Raw genomic sequence first — 26,881 nt, 5'->3', positions numbered from 1 at the left:
CAAAACATTAACACAAAGGTCACCTTATGTGGTTATGACCTGACTTTCTTTAGCATCAGATATCATCCATATTGGTGTCAACCCCAAATTGCAGAAAAGCTCCTCTGCTCGCTGTCCTGCCATTAGTTGAATGTAAATGTGCGGTTGACACCTATCTAAATCGCTGTCATAATTCATTTCCAGAGCTCTTAAATCTCTCCCTGTCACCTGGCAGGTCTGCGCTTTTCCAATCCAAACATATCATATTAGCCCTTATTGATGCCTTTGTTCTTTGATACATAATTCATCTCTCCCAAACCTTTTTTTTTATTCTTTTTTTTTTTTTTTTTAACAAATCATCATTTATTTGTTTTTTGTTGTGGATTTATTTCCAAGTTCTTGTGCACTTTTTCAAGAACCACCATAGCCACACTAACCAGTTTCTCACGTGAACAAAATTGTATTGTTGGGACAGCAAATATGGTAAGAGCAAACAATTGATTCACAGACACATAAATGGAGGTAAGACACAGATGGGAATGGAACACATCAAGGCAAAGCAAAATATCAGACTCCTGACGAATGGGATTGGTGAGACACACATTAGCAGACAGCGGGGACAATTCTAGGACAGGGGGGTGTTTCAAAACAGAAAATGGGCAGATTGCAAATCATTAGCTTTGAGCTATTAGGTTTCATCAGATTGAAAATTTAATCATATTCTAGTTTTATGATGAGGTGGCCAAATGGTTTCTGTAAGCAACCGTAGTGTTGATAATTAATCAGTCACAAACTATTGTTGGAAAAAGTCCCTTTGAACTAAAACTACATGTATTGTTTTGATTCCTGGTTTACATTTTTATATTGAAGTTGGAGTGGAATTGCGGGACAATCAAAAGTATTCCCAACTCCTTCCTCAAAATCCAGATTAGTCCCCTTTTGAAAGATGTGCCTCCAGCATTGGATGCCTCCACATTTGCCACTTTTGTATCATACAAGGTCGGCTTTCGCGGCCACAGCAGAATTGATTTGTTGGTTTTGTGTTCAAATTTCGCTTAAGTTTCAAGAAGCCAGTCGGTGTCTCCTGTCTTCTCTTCACCTGTTGGCCTTGTTTGGATGTGTTATTTGCTGCAGGTTTAGTTAAAGAGCTGCCTGGCCTCCTGCCCCCTCAACTGCACTTTCCATTTTTTAAGTGGTCATGGATGGCTCCAGTGCATATACCACCGCCAAATAGACTGCTCTTTTCTTCATTGTCACAAAAGGCCAGCTACTTCGCTGGAGTTCCCTTTCCCCTTTTACATAGTGATAAGCCAGCCATTATCCTTTGAACCTTTCTTTTCACCAAGCCAGGAGAAAAGGAAAGAGTGAAGGAGGAGGAGGACGACAGAGAAAGATTTCTTCCCTGAGGTGAGACTGGCCTCACCTCTGTGAGGCGGGCTTTTTTGTGAGCAGCGAAGAGGTCCTTAACCTTGTATCAGATGGAGGCACACAGTTGTGTTCTGCTTGAATAACTACATTGAAAAGCCCTCGAGCACTGGAGATGGTTCTATAGAGTCTGCTGGTGCTGGAAAGAGCGAACGGGAGAGTGACAAAGAAAGTGAGAGGCCACGTTGCACGACCTGCTTTTGTGACCCTCACACCATGTGCACATTCTCCGTTAAAATGCCTATCAATGCTTTGAATGAATCAGTGTTCCTTATATGACAGGATGGTTTTCTTTTAATAATGTCACAGCATCAAACATTTATATGATATACGTACTTCCTTTAAAAGATCTCTCTTCAGCTGTCTGCCTTGGGCTCCCAATGAATTCAATAGTATTTGTAGCAGCAGAAATAGTGCAATGTTGACTTATATCAAAGCCGCCTGGTTGTTGATAGTGTCGGGCGGTTACATAATTCAAGCAGCCTGTCTAATTTCAACGCAGTGAAATTTAATAGTAGCACTTTCTGTCAGCATCAAGTTGAAAAATAGCATGCAAATCTTTAATGTAGTTGATGAACAGACTACAATTTCCGATGGAATGTCAAACTTTATCTGGTGTTTAGGAGTGAAAAATGTGTAACTCTTAGTGTATTTTTGTTGTCCCTTTATACCAAGTCATTTTATATTGTCCTATCATATAATTATTCTATTATTTCTCACAGGTAGCTAAACTTTAAAGTTTGGTCTATCATTATATTTGTTTGTACAGGGTCCGGCAAAATGATCAGACACATTTGTAGGTATAATCAAATGCAAATAAATTAAAGAAATAAAAAAGTTTTTTATTATTTTCTAAAAGTACATATAATGCCATTTTGTTTTGTTTCATTTCATTTTCGTTTAATTTTCGAATAATGTTATTATGTTTCGTTTCAGTCGCTAACATGAATTGGACCGGTGAGCATCGCGCTTTCATTGTGGAAACGTTTATCAAGAACGAATCTGTAACTGCAACACAACGAGTGTTCCGTTTGCGCTTCAGACTTGGTAGACATGATCCCGTACCTGCTCGAAACACGATCTTGTTATGGGTTACTAACTTCAGAGCCAGTGGATCAGCATTGAAACGAAAATAAACCGGCGGACCTCGCACCGCCAGAACTCCAGAAAATGTGGCAGCGGTAAGACCAAAATAATATTATTTGAAGCGAAAATAAAATCAACCAAAATAAAATGGCATTATATAATTTTTGAAAATAATAAAAACGTTTTTTGTTTCTTTAATTCATTTGCATTTTATTAACCCTACAAATGTGTCAGATCGTTTTGCCGGACCCTGTATATTCACCTATAATTGATGTATTAGCCACTTTCCTCAAATGAGAGTTACCTTCACATTTGTTATGAATGTGGTTGGTGAGTTATGCAGAAAATCAGCAGGTTCCACACGCCACGCCAGCATCTTGCCTGGCAACGTCAACATCTGTGCCAAATGTGCAATGAGAGTGTGGCAAGAGCAACATGCCAGTGTGAGGCTGCCTGGCTGCCAGGGACTCGTTTTTTTATCCAATCAGACAGTTCTGCTTGAGTGAGACCCCTATTCTTGTCTCGTCCCATCTTCTCCCAAAGCCTCCCATGAAAAACACAGACACAGGCTTGTGCGCACGGCATAAAGCCTTGGAGGTACATCGTTACACTTACCTCGAAACCATAACCAGGAAGCCAGCGGTGTGTGTGTTTTTTTTCCTCCCCTGTCTGCCACTGTTCCCAAGCTCTCTGTCCTTTTTATATTCCCCCGAAGACAAAATTACGGAGTGAATGAGCATGCCTCACTGTGTTTTTAAAGCAGTTCTTCAAAGATATAAAAATCACAGGTTGTCTGTGTGAAGGAAAAATGCAGGCTGACTATCTGTGTGTGGCTTTATTGGACATGATGAGGGATGATATTACGGTGGATGCTCCTGCTGCCGCGCCTGCGAGATGACGACGGATGGCCATTTGTCTCACTTTTGCTTAGCGTAATGCATTTATCCGTCTACTTCCCCAAGAATGGACATTGGTGTTCATCAAACAAATTGTCCAAACAGTTCTCCATTTTCCTCGGCGCTTGTCATTATTGTCATTTTCTGCCACTTTTCACTTCGCCACGGAATCAGAAGGGGAGACGGTGTCTGGGTGACAATGACGCAGTTGTTACTGGTCATTTTATCTGATGCTAATTAAACAGAATAAAATGATCATGAGATGAGCCAACACACTTACTAAATGAAGGCTTCTTCTCTCTTCTTTTTCAGGTTGATGACGCCATGCTTATGTTTGATAAGACTACAAACAGACATAGAGGTGAGTATGCAGCAAACCAAAAATGCAGTCAGTTTGTGTCCTTTCCTTGTGCGATAACGCAGAACAGTTCCTTTTCACGTGATATTAGGTGTCTCATCTGTTGAGCAATGAGAGCGCGTGTGTCAAACTGATCAATACAACGGCACAGTGTTTTCAATGTTCCAGCATTTGCCTGTGCGTATGTGCGCAGGTCGCCGTGTTTGCGTGTTTCGAGATGTGCTTAAAGGGTGTAAGATTGCGAGATGGTAGGTGCTGTGCAGGCAGATAACAGTGTCAGATAACAGCCAGGAGAAGCACTGACTTTATCGCACGCTCATCGGTGCCTTATCTTTAGATGAGGAAACATTTCTCTCTCAAGCAGAGGACTTTCCAAAGACAGGTTTCCTCCTTGCGCCCTAAACCAGCACTGTGTGTTTAAACCAAACAGCCCACTTAAAGGCTGGATATAACCACTGGTTACCACACATAGGGCTGTCGTTTATCGGGCCACTTCTATTGGCTGTTAGGGGAACTTCAAAGTAAACAGCGCGCCTCGCTCTCTTCGTGTGTGTGTGTGTGTGTGTGTGTGTGTGTGTGTGTGTGTGTGTGTGTGTGTGTGTGTGTGTGTGTCCGTGCGTGCGTGCGTGCGTGCGTGCGTGCGTGCGTGCGTGCGTGCGTGCGTGCGTGCGTGCGTGCGTGCGCGCGCCTCTTTCTGTCCGTCTCGATCAGTGTGTGTGAGTAGTGAACAGCCACTGACAGGTATTTTCACAAGAGAGGGATGCAGGCTTTTCTGTCACATCAGTCAGTTTTTTTGTTAGCCCGTAACTCTGTCACACTGAACTGGGCCATATTGAGGAAAATATTAGTCCAAAAATGATTTTTATTTTTTTTTTATAAATATTAACAATGTATTTTGCAGCAAACCTACTGAACATCCGGTTTAGTGGAAGTTTATATAACAATAGGAGCAGCTTATAGAAATTCTACGTCAAGAATTTAACTTATCTCCCCCGCAATATTTTATCATAATATCATAATATAACATTATGGACAGTGGAAAGCGTTGAACTTATTGCGAACAGTGAAATCCAGCGATTGATTGTAAAGTGAGTAAAATAACGACGTGCTCTGTGGGCCCACGCTTTCTGAGAACCACCCGTAGACTACAGCACACCTGGGACTATTGGCATCCTAGCGCCATGCACTTTAAAATGTGGCTTTTTACAATAGAAGGTAGAACATGACCCAGCAATGTTCCTTGCTGTCTTGATGGTGTGCATTTCCAGTCCGTTCTTTTTCTCCTCTGTGTATGTGTCAGTATGCTGTGCAGACAAACTCTCTTTGAGCTTGGTAAACAGTTTCCAAGTGTGGAACATGTGAACTATAGTGGAAGTGATCTATGGCTTTGAGGGGATTTTGATCTGTCATGACAGGATTCAGTGTGGGGTCTTTGAGACGAAGGCGTTTTCTCCCTCTTCTCCTTCTCCCCTGTCTGCGGGATAGGCAGCCTTTAGTGAGAGAGTGAGGACACTCTGGGACTTTGTTGGACATTTGCCTTTGGGCAGCAAAATGCCCTTGAAATGAAGACAATGACGGAGAGAAACCCCTCCTTAGTATTTTTTTTTTACGACAACAGCAGTATTTATATTGAGTGTGACGTTGAGGCAGGAGGCAGGTGCAGTTAGTTTCTTCGCTCACTGGTTCTCTTAATAGCATTCTGATTTTTTGTTCCAGTGGGAATTTGAAAGAGACATTTAGTGCTTTTATCCTGAGACAACAGGTCTCCAAGATGAAACGCATTCAATATTACAGACCCATAAGAATATTTTAATAATTCATCAGTGCCACTGGTGTGACTGTGTAATATTAATGACTCAACTGCTCCATGACCACAAAAGAAAGGGCATTAAATATAAGTATCTTGGTCCACTGACTGCACGGCTAGATTCCTGCACTCCAAATCAATTTCCCACCTGTGTAGATTTTTATCCTACAGATTGAGTCATGAAAAAATAATTCCAGCATCTGCTGCAGTATGTAAAAAAAAAAAAAAGATCAGCAATAGCTCATTTCTATCCATCATTGTGCGGATATAAACAACTTCCTACAGTTCACCAATATGTTTTTTGTACATATAATTGTAAATACAATGAAGTGTATTTTCTCATGTTATCCTTATCATAACCTTCAATTATGATTAGTCTAAAAACTGTCAGAGCAAAAGAACCTCTGCAAAGGTTGAGGAAAAAAACTGAGTTGCGTAAAGTTGAGTTTAATGTGATGGAGTCAATGTGGGCAGAAGACGCATGATTGACACCTGATTGTTGGAGTGATTTGTGTGCGGAATGGGATAGAGGACAAACGTCACACTCCAAGAGTACCAGCATTGTCCTTCAGACGGTCCCTGTGAGGCGGTCCAAGCGAACGAACAAACGAATGCCAGCCATTGTCTACATTTCCCATTTTGTTCTCTTTGACTCACTATCTCCTGCAGTCTTTTTCCTCTCTTTTGGTCCACACCCTGCCCGACTTTAGCACCTCTTCTTTCTCCCGCCGTGTCTCCTGCTTAGAGGACAATCGCCATAAGCAAAGCCCCCAACAAAGGCGCGTGTAGAGCACCATCTCCTTGGCATTTAAAGGAGTAGAATACTGCCGATTGTGTTGGAAATTGAACTCTCCAAAGCCGCTCTTGCCTCAGCAGCCGTTCATTGTGGACGACTTCAATGTCTTGGGTGAGCAGCTTGGACCGTCCGGGGGTTGATGCCAAAGGGCAACCATTGTTCCATGTTTTACCGCAGTACCCTCATTGCTCCGCCTATATTCCACCTTCTCCTTTCTCCTGAAACTCATTTTGTCGCAAGACGTAAAATAGGGATGTGTGGATGGAGCTGACAGAGATGACGTAAATATAAATATATGAACAAATGTTTTGGGACTGGACACACATGAGTTGAAAATGGATTTAAATACAGCATTTGGTGGGCTCAAAATGTTATGTGACTATTAAACAAGATAATGTGACCACTTTTTCTGGCAGTGTTGAGAGAAAGACATACATTATGTGTAGGCAATGAATTGGTTTAAATCTCTGCAGCAAGATTATCCAATAAAAGCTTGCTAAATGCTGACCTTTTCCTCAAGACCTTGACTTCATTTACTTACTCTAAAGGTGTGAGCTAAAATATTAAACATGACACCTCTGTTTATTTCCACGTTACACCTCCCCCTTTTTTTTTTAATTACACCAATAAGAAGAGTGATGAAATCCATGTGTAAGTTTCCTAAATATTGCTGAGTAGAAGTTAGCATGCAGACACAGCCATTAGTGTAGCCTTAATTGTGTGATTGATTGTTAGCTAAATTCCTTCTTTGCTTTTAATGATGCAAGTGCCAGTAATGTGCAGCAGATTTGGGGACCAGGATAAACATTTGGATTAGTGTCGTGCATATTAGAAAAAAAAAAAATTCCTGGAGAAAAGGATTGATGGCATTGTCTGAGAGCTACATTAATTTGTGTATCACACACACACACACACACACACACACACACACACACACACACACACACACACACACACACTTTTGTAAGGGCTGTTTTTCTACCTGGCAGACGAACAGAAGACCGCATGGTGTGTGTCTGTAATCTCTTTACCTGAATTGGCAGAAAAGCTTGGAAGTGCAGCTCCCAGTGTGAAGTTGGCAGGGAGAAGTCAATGTCACACTGAGCGAGCTGCCTTCCAAACAATCCAAAACTGTTTGATGGTGTGTATTTTATAGGGGAGTGCTACTGATCCTGCGTCGGGCTCAAACGGCTTATGGTTTACCAGTAACATTTTGGACAGTTATAGGTCTATTTCCAAAGTCTTGCTTAAGTCACTATGTGACATTTTGATACAATTGAATCTCTACTCCAAACTAGTATCTGGCAATATCAAAGTAATATTTACTCGTTCTTGCCCATTGTGTTATTATACTGTACCATGACTATTTGACTAAGATTTTTGTCTCTTGCCGCACTGGGTAAGAAGTAAAATCGTAATTGCCTTCATTATCTTTCATCTTTATGGCATCTTCAATTCATTATAGCAAGGCTGCCACAGTACGAGTCCAGCAACCCAGGAAGCAGGGTGAACTGTTGTTGTTCCCAGAAAAGCCTTGGCGTTTGACGTCACCACAATGCCTCATCAGCCACCGGTGTTAGGGATTGAACATGGCCGACTGAGCAGAGGATGTCTGGCTGCAAAGTGATTGCTGGCTCATTGACTGTGGAGGAGCGGAGGGAAACGGGCCGAGTGCGGCATGCTGTGCGAAAAGAAACGGCCAGTCGAAGGAAGAAAGTGGAAAGAAGGCAGAGTGAGACCAAGGAGAAGTATAATGATGTCACGGTGAGGAGAGGAGGAGGAGGATATAAGGAAAAAGGCAAGTGCCTCAATGGGGAGCCTCCCCCCGCTAACTCCACTGGCTGCAAACTGCTGCCGATGGCTTCAAAAGAGCGCCAGGCGACCCCGGCCTCCGCTTCTAGCAATTAGAGATCACTCCAACGGATGCCTCCTAGCCAGCCTGCAAATCCCTCAAAAAAATACCCCGTGATTACTGCTGCAGGACACAGGCTGTTTACCAAATGGATACTAAGGGAGAGAGAAAGAGAGGTTTGATAATGTCTTCTTTTTGTTCAGGCAAGAGACGGAGATGGCTCATTTGAGTTGTAAAGATGGCACAACTTAAGAGATGAATTTCCTCCAAGAGAGAAAGACAAGTTAACCAATTCTCACCCAAGTTGTCGTGCCAGCAAATGGCCGGGCGCTGTTATCATGACAAGAGCACAAAACCAATTTGGAGCGAGCTCAAACGCAGTATCTTTTCACAAGCAAGTCCACAAGGTCCACTTTGATTGTGAAAATCCTCCACTGGCAATCTCTTTCTAAACAAACTCAATCCCTGCTGGTTCCACTGGACTTGTCGTGTTTGCAGATGGCCACTGCTCTTTGCTCTGAGTACTGTGTATATGGCTTTGCTGATTCCACGGAGTCTTTTCGATTTGCTCGATTTGGTGCGAGCCTTAACTGACTGACGTGGTGTTCAGGAGAAGCCATGATCTTTGCACCTTCTCTTGTCTGCTCACTTGGTCTGTGCTGAAATGACTCACCTTCACACAGTCAATGAAGTGTGAATGTCATTTCAATGGCAGAGCTAATGGTACACTATAGATCTAGCTCCACCCGGGGGCTTCCCACTATGGCATAATCACAGCGACACAGGAAATGATGTGTTTCGCCACTCTTAATAACTGCTCCAGCTCATCAGCTTCTGGCCCGCTAGCTTGTTGCGTGTCCGCATTCACAAACGGCAGACTTGGGATGCTTTCACAATATTGGTCATTTTCTCTGGTCGGAATGACTTGATGGCTTTGCAAACTCTATGGTCTGTTTCGCTCTTGTTACACTCTAAAACTTCACAAAGAAGCTTTGATATACAGACTAGTGAGGAACACAGAAGTATTAAACACAGCACAAAGCCAAAATGGTTTTCTGAATAACTTTTGAAATATGTCTATTTCCTCATAAAACAACCTGCTGCTCCCTTGACTTTTTCACCTGTTGTCAACATGCTAACTGCATACATGTGCTTCAATCTGCGAATGACCTGATTCATTGATGAGCTAGTTGGATCAAGTCAAGCTCAGATCCATTTCTAATCACAACCGCACCATCATCTTGGTATGGTTCCAAACAGTCGTTGATTAGGTCCACTCGTGAGAATTGAACAACTTGACCAAACAAACCAAGAGGGGAGATTGATTTTTGAGTAAATGATGCAAGTGCGAATGCATCTTTAAACGTGTCGTTCCCACTTGCTGCATTGTGTGTATTTTAAGAATCGACTTGTGTATGTCCCCAGCAGTTGGTCTATTATGTGCATCCAGTATGCCACGCCTCATAGTCCGGGAGCGCCCGCTTTTGAATGAGATTTAGCTCTGACCACTGCCCGGGACGGAGGATGGAGGCAGGAGATTGTGGAAGAAAGCCTGGGGTTTTAATCTCTTCCCCATGTTTATCTCAACACCAGGAGACACAAAGCATGTGCCATTAAAAACATCAGCTGCTCCCACTGCTTCGCCACACAGCTGCACCCCAGAAGACATTTGAAGGACAAAATGAAAGCCCAGAAAGGCACATGTGTGTATTGGAGGAGTGATCTGATTTGTGTAGGTGTTAAAAAGCACAATTGATTAGAATTTATGCTATGAATATCTTTATTTTCATCCACGCCGCGTACATTCGCAAGCCAAGGATAAGTAAGCAAATGTCAACATTTTCAGCCGAAGCTGCCAAGAAGAATGGGTCTCTTCAGGAAATGAAAATACCATCTTGAAATTGTCATCATATTGAGAGTGAGCCAGCCTTTGACCTTATAATACCCCCATAGCTTCTCCCTTTGTGACCTGCCGGATGCTTTTAGAAAGTGAAAGCGTTGGGGAGGATCTGCTGCTTGCATCATCATTCTCCGAGCACCTAATAGTGGATTTACCAAGGTTAAACCTCCTGTGAGATTGACCTGCAAAATACAAGTTAACATCGACTGCCCCGGAAAATATGCTCACACACTCAAACATTAAACTCGACTAGTCGCATTGGCTTGGTTGAAATGACAATCTATGTTGAAAAAGGGCATGATGTGTAAATCAAGACATGTACGCATTATTGTTAATGAAGCTTCTTCTGGTGGTGTAGCCCGTGTTTAGAGAGAGAGAGAGAGAGAGCCTTCTCTCAGAATGATGAATAGTTTAGTTCCAACATTGTTAATAGGAACGTGATTTCCTTTGCACCCGTTTGAGTTGTTCAAAAAAACTACACGCAAATAGCTGATTTGTCAGGCAGGTGGAATACAGAAAATAAACGGCTCGTTTTCTTTGAAGCAGTTTAGCAATCATGTCAACAAATCCACGCTCCGCTGAAATATCATTTTCTTAGTGAATGAGCAACGACTTTCACGATCAGTCAAAAGATAAATTGCACATGCACAATCTAATAATCAAAATGGGAATCAAACATCTGTCATTACAAATATGAAATCTGCAGCTCTATTTTGGGATTTAATTTTTGAGTAGATACTAAGTTGGGCTAAGTCTAAAGTCAATAGTATTTTGACCGGGCAACTGATCCTCATGATGTTACTGATTGCTGTCAACGTCACGTTCACCTGAATGCGCCCTGAATTTGTGTGTGAGCTCCAAGTGCAACCGTGGTCAGGCTGAAAATTGCAATCACCAGCTGAGCCCCAGCAATCACCTCTCAGAGAGATTACATCACCAGTAGTCCAAGCATCTAATCATAGATTAAAGGGACGAGGGACAGCAATTTCTCCTTTCTTAAATGTTTTTTGTTATTCCTTTTTTTTCCCTGCCTTGCTCTTCAAACTGGGTACCTTGCAGAAAGACATCAGTGCAACTGAATCAAGCGGCGTCCCTATTCAAAAGCCGCTTTCGTTCTCCCCTGTCAAGTCATTGGGTGTTTATTGGGCCAACTGCCATTGTTGCTCCAACTTGCAGCTGATTGGCATCCCACAGCCCTGCTGTTTTACCACTTAAGTACTTGGAGGACGCTTTATTTTTTTTTTCCCCACATATTTTTTTTTTTTTTGTAAAGACCAAACAATCATCACACGGCGGGATATATCCTGCCATGTTGTTACAAAAGCTCGACTTGATTTTGTGCTTTTAAGGGAGCGAGGGAGTGACTCACATTGTTAGAAAAAATAATGCAAAAGAGCATATTTAAGCAAGTCTGAAGCAATAAAAGATTAGGATAACCAACAACTCAGGAGGGATGTGATGTCTGTCATCGTGTTCACAGGGGGCCTCGTGTTGGTTTTCCTGTGATTGACATGCAAACATGGCATGACAATCGCGGGGTAGCAACAAAAGACGAAGCAGCCTTTTTGATTTGGTGATCACGAGCAGAGATGTTCCATGCACCAAATGATGTGTGTGCGTGTGCGTGTGCCGCCACTCTGTAATAAGGGTTGCCTAGTCAAGCGTAAGTGTCAGGGTGGAGACGCCTGGTTCATTAGGTACCATGGCAGGATAATGTATGAACAGAATTCTCAAAGGCGCGCACAGGTAAGAGGAAGAGATGGAGTGAGCAGGAAATGGGCAAGCAGCCATTCTTCTTTGGCTTCTCTTATTTCTCTCACTATCCTTTGCCTCAGCCACCCCGCTGTCGGTTTGTTCTGGTGTGTGTGCGCCGTCATTGAGGCTCCCAGGTCACATTATGCCCTGTTTTGTGATGCACAGCTCATTGGGTTGATGCTATTAATTCATAAATTAATTTATTTCTGGGTTTATTTGATTGAATTTCTTGCATCTCGCGTGCGGCTTATTTTGCGGCTCTGTTGCTGGATTGACAGGTTGCTAGTCATGGTAAGGTTCCATCTCCCATCAGCGTCACGCAGCAGCACGTTGCTAATTGAGTTGAATGCGTCGCTCGTCTCTCCTCGGTGACTCCATCTGTCGGCATCTTGTCATCAGTTTGTTCGCACTTGACAGCTTCCAAGTCAGCCTTTGTGCGTTTCAGCAAGCGCCTCTGTGGTGCTGTGCTGGGATTTTTTCCTTTTTTATTTTTTTTTATTTTTTTTTTTTTTATGGATGTGTCTGTCTTTTATTTTAAAACATGGTGTGCAATACCTCTGCCAAGGCTTATATACTGAGTGTTGTTTTTGAGGCTGATGATGAATACATTAGATATATGTTTAATGGACTAATAGGTTTTTTTAAAAATATTTGATAATAAAATAACAGGGATTTTCAACTGGTTTTGTCCAAGGGACCACCATTATAACCAAGAAGCAACTCGGGGACCACTGCTTTGGTGGAATATTATTTTATTTTGCACCGAAGGAGGATAGACCTGTACAGGCTATTTATTTGCATCTATATGTCTATTTTGGGAATCTCAGCTACATTTGACATAATTTGGATGGGTAAATGATTCACAAAATAAGCTGGAAAATAAATCAAGTCTGACTAATGAATACAATTTATTTTGAAAAATGTTACAATTCTTTTCCATTTCCAATTTCGTGGTCCACAATTTTGCAATACCGCCACAGACCACTAGAGGGCCACGGACCACCAGTTGACAATCTCTGCCGTAACACAATAACAAATCTGAAAATTACAGGCAGAACATTTGACTCTTTTAAAGTACCTTTAGTATTTGAGGAGTCGATACCTTGAAAGAGGCCCGTATCACCCAAATACGGATAACTGGTAATAACTTATTTTCATGGCGAAATAAAAGGTATGAGTACGAGTGTGAATGGTTGTTCGTCTCTGTGTGCCCTGCAATTGGCTGACAACCGGTCCAGGGTGTCCCCCGCCTACTGCCGGATGACTGCTGGGATAGGCTCCAGCACGAACCGTGACCCCCATGGGGACAAGCAGTATAGAGGATGGATGGATGGATGGATGGATGGATGGATGGATGGATGGATGGATGGATGGATGGATGGATGGATGGATGGATGGATGGATGATGGATGATGGATGATGGAGGATGGAGGATGGAGGATGGATGGATGGATGGATGGATGGATGGATGGATGGATGGATGGATGGATGGATGGATATGAATTTAGATTTGGTATTAAACGACAACAAAACGTGTTGGTAAGTCTAGCAAAAGTGAAAACAAAATGCCTCAAGGCCTCCATAGAATACGCCCTGGCCAGAACACCCACCATTGTGTGTACACACGAGTGTAGTTCATAGCAAGCCGTAATAAATCTGAATTTGCAAAATGATGGGGGTCAGGGGAGGCGTCTGTTAGGGTTTTTCAGATTATCCTTATCGTATGATTATGTTGGAATGCAACCGGTAATGAATAAGATAGCTTGTCCCATCCTACACAAGGTCGTAAAACACCCCCTGATATGTTTTGACTAGAGGACAAGGGCTTCCTATTCAGCCTACTCTTACCCCCACTCTGTTTCTCTTAATAAATATGTCCTTGCAGTTGGGAGAGTTTAGACTTCATTCCTTCAACGGGTGAGCTCTCCACCTGCAGGTGTCTAAAAGGACTTACTTGTCTCCCGTGTGGTTCTTGCAAAATAAGTTGGAGTGAGCGAATCTCTAACAGCGTCTGTCACCGTCACACTGGCTTTTTGGCTGATGCAAACACCTCCCAGCTATCAGGGACCTTGCTATGGCAGCTCATCAATAGTTCATGAGGTTATTTCAGGAATGCATGTGGGGTGATTAATACGCCTTGTGTGCAATGGCCGTTTTGTGTTTTGCCTTCGGTCTGCACGGAAAGGACAACACAAGATGCAGTGGAAGGCGCACACCATCGTGAAAATACGTGCGTCTGTCATCTTGACTGGCTCATGTTGAAAGAAGGCAAACTTAAAAGACAACGTGTGATACGTTTGGAGATAAAGCGACGTCAACTTTGGAGACCGTACCTTGATCGCACACGTCAGCTTCTCTTTCTCTCCCTTCTCTGGTCTTTTAAGGCCTGTTTACTCAACACAGTTTGGAAGTACCGACATGTTGAAACTGGCGTTTTGGCCAATAGTAAGCATGTCAAAGTGAAAGTTTTTCAAACCTGTACAGCCATGCATATGCTGAAAGCATAGATATGTGTGAGGTAGCGAGGCCATACGTACACAGATATATTTTTCTAAATGTGGACGAGAGATTCTGTAGGTGAGTTGTAATAGGTGCGCATTGATGTGACTTGCCATGGCAGCGTGTGCTGACTTTGATACACTCTGCTTTGAGACACAGAGAATCAAGACCGAAGGGCTCGCTTTACTCGTCTGTCAAGCAAACCTTGGTCGTGTAGTGCCTTTAGTATCTCAGAGGAACAATTTTAATGCTTGTGTACGCCAAGCATGCGCTTTCCAAGTCCTTCCGAAGTACAAATGAGCAGGCAGGCGCCTTATCAATCCTGTCTTTTCACGCTTTGATTGGAACGGAAATACGTTCGCTCAAGCGGTGTGCTCATTGTATGTGTGGGATTATGCATACATGTGCCAGCCGGCTAACACGTGTGCGCCAGCCTCCTTCCAAAGTGCCACGGGTGAAGAGAGGAGGCATCAAACGCACTTGTCGCTCTTCTGGCTTTATCGCCTTCTCTCATCTTTTCCTGGCTTACTCTTTCTCGCTTCTGTCACTTCACACATATCTTTATTCACATTTTTTGCCCAATCCCTCTTGTGCGGCTCGCTATTCTCCGTTGTTTTTTATGTTTTCTTTGCCAACCCAATTTCTTCTCCTCACCTTTGTCTTTTTCTGCTCTACCAGGAAAATCACCTTCAAAAAGAAAAGCTGGGTTGTTTTTTTGCATGTATTTATCACCTTATATTCATCTCCCATTTCTGGAAAGAGAGCAAAAAAGAAATCTGCCTCAAGGATCCATATCACTTGCGCTTCTCTATCCATGAACCTGGCTTAAAACAATCCGACCTCCTCCCCTGAATCAGGAGAGTGGGGACGAGAGCTGCTGTCATTTTTCATGAATTAATCTTACCTGTCACACACTTTGTCCTTTTGTTTCTTGGTCGTACTCATTCTTACTCCTTCTCGCCATGCCTTTCCATCTCTCTCAGGTGCTCACATTTCATTTTTCTTCCTACACATGCCACACAGCAGTCCCTTAAGAAATGTCATTTCTGTCTTCTCTTTTTGTTCTGTAATTTCTCCATGTCCCTCCTTTTCACTTGGGAATTCGTTTATCGTCGTCGCCCGTTCTTCTGTCCCGGCCCTCTGATCTCTCTCTCTGGTTCTCCCTCTCTCCGTCTTTGTCGCAGACACTCCTCCGCTCCATTTCTCTTTTCTATTTTGTCACACTTTCACATTTGGTCCTCACAGGCTCCTTTCTCGCCTGTCACTTTGGGGCCTTTTCCGAAATGCCACGATAGCATGAATATTAGATCTTGTGCTATGGTCACATTATCATCATTTCAACGAAGAAAATGTGAAAAGTGTTGACATAAATATGTGAACATTTTTGTTTCTCTGACTATTTTTGCCTCGTTGCTTTTTGGGTAATTGAAAAATCTCAGCTGAGTTGAAGGCAGATAACAAATCTGTCCACTGTTGGCAAGTGTTAAAATTTCTGCTCCAATGGTTTTTGGGGTGGCTCCATGCTGATCCCTTTGGGTCTGAAAAAAAAAAAAAATATATATATATATATATACATATACATATATGTATATATATATATATATATATATATATATATACACACACATATATATATATATATATATATATATAGATAGATAGATACACGTGTATATATGTATATATATATATATATATATATATATGTATATATATATATATATATATATATATATGTGTACGTATATATATGTATACCGTATTTGCCGGTGTATAGGTCGACTCGGTGTATAAGTCGACCCCCTAAAATTCGACGGAAATTTACAATTTTATGATATATCCTTTGTATAAGTCGAGCTCAATTGTTGCATCATATTAAACTTCACAATTCAATCAGAAATATGCGAAATTTATTGACGAAATGTGTTCAAATTCCGGGAGGCCGTGCGCATGCGCAGTGGCCGGAAATAACTCCAGCCGAGCGGATCGGCTGTTTATAAGCAACGCGGAGGAGATCGCGGAGCCTCATTCGACTTCCAGCGGCCGGCGAGCTCGCGCACCCTCCCGGCACATCCGGGAGGCCGTGCGCACGCGCCAAGTGGCCGAAAATAGCCCCCGCCGAGCGGATCGGCTGTTTATAAGCACCGCGGAGGAGATCGCGGAGCCTCATTCGACTTCCAGCGGCCGGCGAGCTCGCGCACCCGCCCGGCACATCCGGGAGGCCGTGCGCCCGCGCCAAGTGGCCGAAAATAGCCCCCGCCGAGCGGATCGGCTGTTTATAAGCACCGCGGAGGAGATCGCGGAGCCTCATTCGACTTCCAGCGGCCGGCGAGCTCGCGCACCCGCCCTTCACATCTGGGAGGCCGTGCGCACGCGCCAAGTGGCCGAAAATAGCCCTCGCCGAGCGGATCGGCTGTTTATAAGCACCGCGGAGGAGATCGCGGACCCTCATTCGACTTCCAGCGGCCGGCGAGCTCGCGCACCCGCTCGGCACATCCGGGAGGCCGTGCGCACGCGCCAAGTGGCCGAAAATAGCTCCCGCCGAGCGGATCGGCACTTTATAAGCACCGCGGATGAAATCGCGGAGCCTCATTCGACTTCCAGCGGGCCGCGCACTCGCGCACGCCGCCCGGTTAAAATTTTCTAAGTGCAACGCACAATGAGATGCATGAGAAACGGCCTTGGTTACCATCACATTTGAAGCGATGAATACGAAGTTAAATTTTATGACTCGGTGTATAAGTCGAGGTAGATTTTTTTCGGTCGATTTTGGATCGAAAAAGGTCGACCAATACACCGGCAAATACGGTATATACGTATATATATAAAAAAATCAACTCCTCACCCCCCGTGGGTGGTCTCTTTTTCCCTTCAAGCTCAGGTCCTCTACCAGAGGCCTGGGAGCTTGAGGGTCCTACGCAGTATCTTTGCTGTTCCTAGTACTGCACTTTTCTGGACTGAGATGTCAGATGTTTTTCCTGAGATCTGTTTCAGCCACTCCTCCAGTTTGGGGGTTACTGCCCCGAGTGCTCCAATGACCACAGGTACCACTAAAGTCTTCTCTCTCCAGGCCTTCTCCAGCTCTTCTCTGAGCCCTTGATATTTCTCAAGTTTCTCATGTTCCTTTTTCCTAATGTTACCATCATTTGGGATGGCTATGTCAACCACAACGGCTTTCCTCTGCTCTTTGTCCACCACCGCAATGTCCGGTTGGTTCGCCATTATCATTCTGTCTGTCTGGATCTGGAAGTCCCAGAGGATCTTGGCTTGGTCATTCTCTACCACCTTTGGAGGTGTTTCCCACTTGGATCTTGGGACTTCCAGTCCATACTCTGCACAGATGTTCCTGTACACTATTCCAGCTACTTGGTTATGGCGCTCCATGTATGCTTTTACCTGCCAGCATCTTACACCCTGCAGTTATGTGCTGGATTGTCTCAGGACCTTCTTTGCACAATCTACACCTGGGGTCTTATCTGGTGTGGTAGATTTGGGCCTCTATTGCTCTGGTGCTCAAGGCCTGTTCTTGTGCAGCCAGGATCAGTGCCTCTGTGCTGTCCTTCAGACCAGCTCTTTCTAGCCATTGGTAGGATTTCTGGATATCAGCCACTTCAGCTATGTTTCGGTGGTACATCCCATGTAGGGGCTTGTCCTCCCATGATGGTCCTTCCAGCACCTCATCTTCCTTTGATGCCCATTGTCTGAGACATTCACTGAGCACGTGATCCGTTGGGGCTTTATCCCTGATGGACTTATGGATCTCTCACGCTCGCTAGTCCTCGGCCTCCTTCTTTACGGCTAGTGTACAGTCTCAGGGTGCTGGACTTGGGATGGAACCCTCCATGCATGGTTAGGAGCTTCCGTGTCTTGATATCTGTGGTCTGTATATCTTCCTTTGGCCACCGTATGATTCCTGCAGGGTATCTGATTACTGGTAGGGCGTAGCTGTTAATGACTAGGGACTTGTTCTTGCCATTGAGCTGACTTCTTAGGACTTGCCTTACTCGATGGAGGTATTTGGCTGTGGCTGCTTTCCTTGTTTCCTCGTCAAGGTTGCCATTTGCCTGTGGAATTCCAAGGTATTTGTAGCTGTCCTCAATGTCTGCTATTGTTCCTTCTGGGAGTGAGACCCCCTCTGTGTGGATTACCTTTCCTCTTTTAGTCACCATGCGGCCACATTTCTCAAGTCCAAATGACATTCCGATGTCAGAGTTGTCGATCCTGGTAGTGTGGATCAGGGAGTCAATGTCCCGCTCGTTCTTAGCGTACAGCTTTATGTTAAAGTTAAAGTCCCAATGATTGTCACACACACAACTGGGTGCGGTGAAATTTGTCCCTGCATTTAACCCATCCCCGAAGGGAGCAGGTGGCTGATGGTGGCCCCATTCCTGAGTTGGTATCCATAGCCCATCTTGTTGATTATTTGGCTAAGGGGGTTCAGTCCTATACAGAACAGCATTGGGGACAGAGCGTCTCCTTGGTATATACCACATTTGATGGTCACGTGTGCAAGTGGCTTGCCATTGGCTTCAAGTGTGGTTTTCCACTGTTTCATCGAGTTGGCAATGAAGGTTCTCAGAGTCCCATTGATGTTGTACAGCCTCAAGCATTCAGTGATCCAAGTATGTGGCATTGAGTCATATGCTTTCTTGTAATCAATCCAGGCAGTGCTCAGGTTGGTACGTCTGGTTCTGCAGTCTTGGGTGACTGTTCTATCCACCAGGAGCTGATGTTTTGCTCCTCTGGTATTTTTACCAATCCCTTTCTGAGCAGTGCTCATGTATTGATCCATGGGCCCGCTGATCTTATCTGATATTATGCCCGACATCAGCTTCCATGTTGTGGAGAGGCAGGTGATTGGCCGGTAGTTGGATGGGACTGTACCCTTTGAAGGATCCTTCTGGATCAGGATCGTACGCTCTTGGGTTAGCCATTCAGGGTGAGTCCCATCCCTTAGCAACTGGTTCATTTGTAGCTGTGGATCATGTCAGGGCCTGGTGCTGTCCAGTTTTTCATTCCTGAGACTCTTCTCTGGATGTCTGCCACTGTGATGGTTACTGGGTTCTGTTCAGGGAGCTTGCTGTGGTCCTTTCTCAGAGCCACCAGCCACTGTGCATCCTTCTTATGTGATGCCTCCCGCTCCCATATATCCTTCCAGTACTGTTCAGTTGCCAGTCTCCGTGGGTCTGCTCTGCTATTATTCCCCTGCCACTGAGCGTACACTTTCACTGGTTGTGTTGTGAACAACCTGTTTATTCGTCTAGCTTCATTCTCTCTTATGTACCTCTTTAGGCGGCTGGCCAAGGCTTGGAGTCTTTGTTTGGCAGTTTCGAGTGCTTCAGGTATGGGCATCTGGCTGTATTTCTTGGGAACTTGCTTTTTCATTGCACCTTTCTGGGCTTCTGTCATTTGGCTCACTTCTCTCCGTGCTATCTTGATTTTGGCCTCCAGCCTTCTCTTCCATGGTGGGCACTGTTGTGGTCGCATATGGTCATTCTTCTTGTAGCCAATCATAGGATCACTGCTGCTGAGGTGTATATCGGCTCATTGGTTTCAGTGATGGTGGCCGTAGGAATTGATGTCAGTGCTGCATTCACATCTTCTAGGAGACTTTCTGAGGGTACTTCACTTAGCCTCTGCAGTGTGTATCTAGGTTCCCGAGCATTCATTCTCGCCATGATCTTGTTCTTCAGGTCAGTTGCTGCCTCGTTCAGCTTGATTGTGCTTATTGGGGTTTCGTACCCAACCTCTGGACTTGTACATGGATTTAACTCGTCTCTGACCTGGTGCTCTGGTTGACTTTCGCTATGGCATTTGTGTTGTATCTCATCAATCTCGAGCTGTGATAGCAGGTGCCGTTTATGGATATTGGAACATTGAGCTACCAGTTGCTTGGCCGATAGTGTTGACTGTGGGTATCGAAGTTGCCATTGTTCCCGCATTCTCCGCATGTAACCCCTCTGGAGTCGTAGCATTCCAACAGATCCTTATTCTCGCATCTCGCCCATTTGTGTCTTGTTCCAGTAGCCCATTTTTCATCAGGGTGCTCTGGTTCCCCAGCACCTGACGCAGACCTTGTTTGTTCGGGCGACGTCTGAGCCGGCATGTCTTTCGTTTCTTGTACTCTCATTATCTCTGAGGTAGGCGGTATCGTTAAGGGTCTTGCCTAAGGACCCACACTGACTGTTGGTAAGGTATATATATATATATATATATATATATATATATATATATATATATATATATATATATATATATATATATGTATGTGTATATATATATATATGTATGTGTATATATATATATATATATATGTGTGTATATATGTATGTGTATATATATATATATATATAGAGAGAGAGAGAGAGAGAGAGAGATTGGGTGTCTCAAATGCCTGCTGGACTTGATAACAAAGCCGTTAAATGGATTACAAAGCCGAACGTTTGAGTTAAAGTTAAATGGATTTCATTTGATCTGCTACTGGAAATTGCACAAGGGCTAACAAACTGTAAAATGATCGTCTTGTTTTTGATGATGCCTGTCTATCAAGCAACCAATAGAAACATTCCATGAAAATGCAAATATGTCTTGCAATATCAAAGACAGTTATCGCACTGCTAATTGGTGCAAAATTATCTTCCTGTCTGCACCTGCCCTCCCCACTCCTCAATTAGTCTTAATTGCAAGTGCTGTAATAAAATGGGACAAATTGTACCATGATCAATGTTTCCTGAGCGAGCTGACAATTGTACCCGTGTTTGCTTTTGTTGGCTCGTTTCGATGAATGGGAGGAATGCTAAGTGAACGCGCACCCGCAAGGAGGAAGGGGCTTCTCTCTTCTTGGTCTCGTGCAACATGATTTATTCATCATGCCACATGTCAGGAGAAGAGATACTCGTATACATGGTACCCCGTGCTCCCACTTGAGATGAATTGCTTTTCATACAGAGTCCAGAGAGTTGAAAAGATATAAATTGAGAAAAGTAAAGATTGGGTCACGTGAGGGGAAATTCCCTTATTTTTCAACAATCCCGCTCTTCCAAGCTGTCAAATTACCTTTTTTTTTTTCTGCTGCAGTGAGAGGGGATAATTAATAGGTCCTCTTTGGGTTCTTTTGGGAGTTTTCTGGCCGCCTTCAAAGTGATAATTCTCGCCGGCTGTTGCCTCCGGGGACTGCTCCATCTTATTAACTTGTCTTTCCAGACAGCAGGGATGGAGAAGAACTGCCAAGTCCTCTTGTGACTTCTCTTGCCCTAAACATGCTCTGCTCACAGTGCATGCTTGCGACTGCATGCCAACTCTCCCATCAACTAAGATGAGTACAAGATGAAGATTTTTAAAGTAGACACAATCATGATTATTGGTGTCAGCATGCAGTGACATTGAAAATATGAATAGAGCTGAGAATGTATTCAGCTGTGGGCACTTTTCATCCTCTGGACAGTTCCCTGTGGATTGAGAATAAAGGTAGTCAGACCATCCTGCAGCTAATAGAATATTCTTTATGTGGAGTTTAATGGTCAAATATGAAACCCTAACATAATTAGGTTGCCATGTCAATTTATGCTTCGTTTTGAGAACAGGCTGACCCCCCAAGGTGCCTGGATTGATAACTTAAACTGAAACACTGAAGCGGGATTACAAGAAGAAATAAGTCTTGGCAGGTAAATAACTGACTAAACCTCCAGTTTATCTTTCCCTTGAGATCAATAGTTTCATTGAGGCCATCTCTGTTAGCCTGACTAGGTCTTAATCCTTGCTGCACAGGCCACGCCGCTTGTATAAAAATCACATCATGTAACATATTAACATTGTCATAACGTCTTTTTGAATGCTGTAGTCATTGTAGAACACATGTTGGAAAGCATGTCTTTCTTTTGAAACAAGCACGACAGCTTTGCCGTCTGCTTCCAACAGAAGTGAAGGACTGGATTTGAGCCTCCGGAGCTTATCTGACCATTGGACATAACATGGTGCTGGCTCTCCATCACTCTCCTCTGCTGTAAAAGGATGCCTTCACGCTGCACTGTAGCATTTTCTAAGCTGTTGTCACGGCTGGGGGGCTTGAATGTACACGCAATAGGATTGGCACAGACAAGCAACATGACATATGAGGAGAGAATCAGTCCAGACACCTGAACAAAGAGAAAAGCTTTTTACCATGTTCCAAAGCAAAAATATGGATGGATAAAAGCGTTAATCTTTACGCGCTGGGAAAGTATTTATTAGGATATCATTTCGGGGTTAGGTTTACCACATTAAAAAATATCGATAGGAAATAAACATTTAACCCAGTTTGCCAAATGTCTATCTCACCACCAAAGGGGTTCAGCTTTGATTCTATTTGATATTATTTGTTGTTTGCTTTCTATTAAACTCTCCTGAGATATTTTGTAATATGATATTGTGCCAAATACGTACAAAATCGCCTGGCACGCAGGTCAATGTAATACTCCACTAATCAGGAGAGAGGCTGACCACCTTTTTCCATTTGGGACTGTAATCCTATGTTATTTTCAGACTGAAGAGGAGCAATATATAAAAGCAACATCCGTTCACTCAATGCTGAGCCGCCAAAAAAGATGCTCCAAATGAGTGATCATAAATTAGCCGGTGCATATTCATTATGCCAATCTCTGCAGTCTCCTTAGCGTTTAACTGTGCTATCATAAACATCATCATGGCTTCTGTCTCTGGTGGTGATGAAGCCTCTCCACTCTCTCATAGTTTATACAAATATGCAACATTATGAACCTTTAAGTCTGGAAAAAAATGTTAGCTGAGTCGTGAATGTGAACCGAGATTTGCTCTAATCAGCTCAGTTTAGCCTCTTTTTTTCATGAAAGTACTTCTTATTCGGCTTGCGTTCAGGTGCCGTGTTATTGTCCCGTCTTTCATGCATCAATAGAGGGATTAGATACATTCTTATTTATAATTGGAGGGCAGGTTAGACAAGGGGATAATTAAAATAGTGTGTGTCGCTACTCCATCTATTTTCTGTCTGTGTCTCTTGGCGGCGTGTTTGTGTGCCCTGCTTTGTCCTCCAAGTTAATGCAGATAATGTGGCACTTAGTGTGGAGAGTAACAAACAGACGTATACACTTGGAAATTGATCAAACAGCGGCATACCAAAAACGGCAAATAAGTTTTAGATTCAGCCAGTATTATTGAAAACGGTTTATGCTCACTTTGCATAAGGTCATTTAGTGACTTCTTGGATGAATGATTTGTAAGTCGAAGAAAAGCCTCCAGCGGTGACAAACTTGGAGTGAATGTGGCAAAGTCTTGCAACCGACGAGTAAAGTGTCGAGAAGGGACCCATGTGTCTTTGGATCTGGAGGCCAGCGCTCGTTACAGTGGCTGGTAAAGTCTTGGAGTTCAGCTGACGCCGTCAAAGTGAATTGTGGAGAGCAGTTTTGACAGCAGGGTGAAGGTGGGCCAGATTAGAATGGATGATGACAACAGGCGTAGCTCACCAGCACCATTGTATTTGCTTGTGTTTTAGCTGGTGCCAAATTTCACTGCAGTGGATGATGTAAATAAAATTATTGATGGGTTTGCTGGTTAAATGTTGTTGAAAATGATGTTGCAATATTTCAAAGCTGCTGAAAGCCTTTATTATCATATAATATCATATCATATCATATAGTCAAAGCTGACTTTGACTTTGACTTTTATGAAATGTGTTGCCGTGGTCTGATTTAATGTTTGATCAGAAAAAAAAAACATGCAACCCGTTTAGGGGTTGTTGTTTTTTTTCTGTCTACCACCACTGTTGCTGAAATGCAAGGATAATGCCTCGAATTTCTCCTTACGTCTACTTTTTCTTTCATGTGCATGGAAAATTAATTCGGTGAGTGAAATCTTAATTGGGTTGATTGAAGAAACCTCCTTTGCAGTCTCACAGTCTTCGGATCACAAAATACATTTCAAAGGAAACTTTGGCAAAGAAATATCAATGTATGGAAAAGTCGTTATCCAGAACTTAGCAAATTTCCAAGTTTAGCGACGTGAACTACTGAAGGTTAAACACAGAACAGACAAAGGTTGTTTTCACTGCGCACCCATACTGGGTTAAATCCAGTTTTAATTTCAAACACAACTTGACTCAACAACATGTGATGCTGTCACAGTTTGAACGTGGAAACAATCGGAGACAAATTGTAACTCTTTTTTTTTTTTCAGCATCTTAGTTGTTGATCTATTTTCCCATCACAGACAAAATCACGACATGACTCAGTTGCGATTCCTCTGAGTTTTCTTTCTCTGTTGCTCTGAGGAGCAGATGGAACAAGGAGAACACTTCATCCGCAGGGTTTTGTCTCTTTGGCTTCCTCTGGCATAGCCTACTCATCCCGCTGTACTCATTGGAAGATCTGGTTTCTTGCCCATGATCCTCCCTCTTGTCTGGCTTCCAAGCACTGACTCATTCAGTCATCCCCTGTCTTTCATTCATTCTCCTCCTCCCGATTTGGCTACCAGGAAGCTACTGTATGTGGCAATGGCACAAGCATCATTGATATACCATCTGTTTGGACATGGTGCAGAATCTGTGGCATGTGGGTGAGCATCTGGGGGCTTGAACGTGGGGCACATGACATCCCGTGGCATACCTTGACATGCCTCGTTCAACTCCAAGTAAGAGCGTGCCCATTTCACTGGCGCGGCCACTTCCGCTCATTCCGATGGCCGCACCAAGATGATTGTACGTCTCTTCCAGCTGAAACATTGCATTAATAATGGACCTATCATATAATCTGACTCCTGGGTAGTAGCAGCAGTGGCAGCAGGGCCACGTGTCCATTTTAGACACTCACTCAGAGAGGAAGAGAACATTTTGGCACCATGAATGCATCGGGGAACCCAGACAACCCAATCCAAATCATCGCCACACATCTCTTGTAGATGGCCCAACTTGTCAAAGCTCGTCCACACACTCTGCCAAGACACTTTCACCCTTGGCAGCAGACAAAATGAGACTTTTTATTCTCCAAAGTGCTCGATTTTCATCGAGTTTTGATGAAGTGGCAATATGTTTATCAGTAAGGCACTTTCTTTATCGTTTTTATGGCAATGTATTTGCTTGCATGCGGTGCTTGTTGAATATCCTCGAGGCAACTGCAGGCAGTATGCCAAAATGACTGTTTGACTGTTAAAAGGTGTTTATTCGATGGACCGGGCAAATTGTTACAGACAGCCAAAAGGGGAGGGGGGGGGGGAATATGCCGTTTCTAGCAGCAAATGTTACCTAATGAATCCGACTGTTGATAGAAAGTGGTAATAAAATCTAAATATCCCCCGTGGGTGCTTTCCATCAGTAAACATTTGTGGCTGAATGGCTAAATTAAAGATTATAACTTCGATTTTGTCTCCCCTTTCAACACAAGAAAAGAGGCGGTCATTTTCCATGTGATTTTGCATGCAGCAAGCATAAAAAAAAAATACTGCTTGTCAGATTTCAGGGTTTTGTCACATCTGGAAAGAGCATCCTGAGTTTTGAATGCATCTTGACGGTTTAAGTATGTAAACGGATCGATGCACACCTGATCTCTGCTCGGAGTGGCAGAGATCAGGTGTGCACAATCATTCTATCCAACTGAAAAGCTTTTTCATCTTTTGAAGCAGACATACTTTTCTGAAAAGGTGCAGGTGCAAGTTTCGTAATTACATGCAGCTTAGCTTTTTCTCTATTACACAGATGTTTTGCAGTAGCAAAGCGCCCTATTTGTGCGCTACATGCTACATGATGGAAATAAATGGTTCTAGCATAAAGTTAACCAAAATCATTCCAATTATTATTCCATACTGTTTACTAGTGCAGACTACCTCAGCTCCTCGGGAAGCATTCCTCTTAGAGGATAGAATACACAGCTAATAGTGTTCATTTATTGTCTGCAGGTGTTGCTCCACCTTTTGTGTTCAAATATCTGTTGCTTAATGGGTGATCACACTGGGGCACAGTTCTTCTGTTTGAAAGCTATAGTCCTTTCCTCAAGTTCGAGAGACTAGATACATTTATTTTGTTCACCTAATTTCACCATGATAGAGCTGACGTTCGTGGGTTGCAATAATCATAAAAAGGTTGACAATATGAGTAATTAAATGTTATGCTCCATTGCAAAACAAGAGCATGTTCTGCCATCTGTTACGGTTGTGGATTATGTAAAAAGCAAGTTAAAGTAACTGTTGTGTGTTGTACATAATCATCTGATATTGCGCAATCTCAATTGCTAAAACTACTAATAAATTATAGTATCAATTAGACAGGTCTGTATTCGACTTGGATTTTATTTTTTTACTATGCCATTTTCATTTCCATCACCGATGAATACTAACTTAATTACATTTAATGTATACTACGTCAATTATAAAGTAAGTAAAGTTCAATTCTACTAAATGGCAGAATTTAATTTCCAGTTTAATCTTTGCCTATCATTTGTCATTAAGCTTAGAAGTAGCTTTTCTCGCTGGAGTGGAACCAGCAGTTGACCTTGAATTTATTTCTGTCGCTATTTCCGTCATGAAGCC

General features: G+C 43.2%; 1 protein-coding gene across 13 annotated transcripts in view; it reads left to right on the top strand.

The window, feature by feature from the left end:
• The window catches only part of LOC148385953 (RNA-binding protein Musashi homolog 2), a 202,373-nt gene that overhangs the window by 96,433 nt on the left and 79,059 nt on the right, over nucleotides 1-26,881 (top strand). For all 13 annotated transcript variants that reach the window (XR_015863269.1, XM_088399659.1, XM_088399653.1 and 10 more), the window contains exon 7: nucleotides 3,699-3,747. Coding sequence is in view for 12 of the 13 variants with exons in the window: in XM_088399659.1 (XP_088255785.1) it covers nucleotides 3,699-3,747 (49 nt within the window). In the remaining variant the exon portion in view is untranslated. The remainder of the gene's footprint in view (nucleotides 1-3,698; nucleotides 3,748-26,881) is intronic.

This window comes from Syngnathus floridae, chromosome 15 (assembly GCF_059516105.1).
Source record: "Syngnathus floridae isolate MCC-2025c chromosome 15, RoL_Sflo_1.0, whole genome shotgun sequence".
Taxonomy (NCBI): Eukaryota; Metazoa; Chordata; class Actinopteri; order Syngnathiformes; family Syngnathidae; genus Syngnathus; species Syngnathus floridae.
Note: the sequence above shows the minus strand (reverse complement) of the source record. Positions and strands in the feature narration are given on the sequence as shown.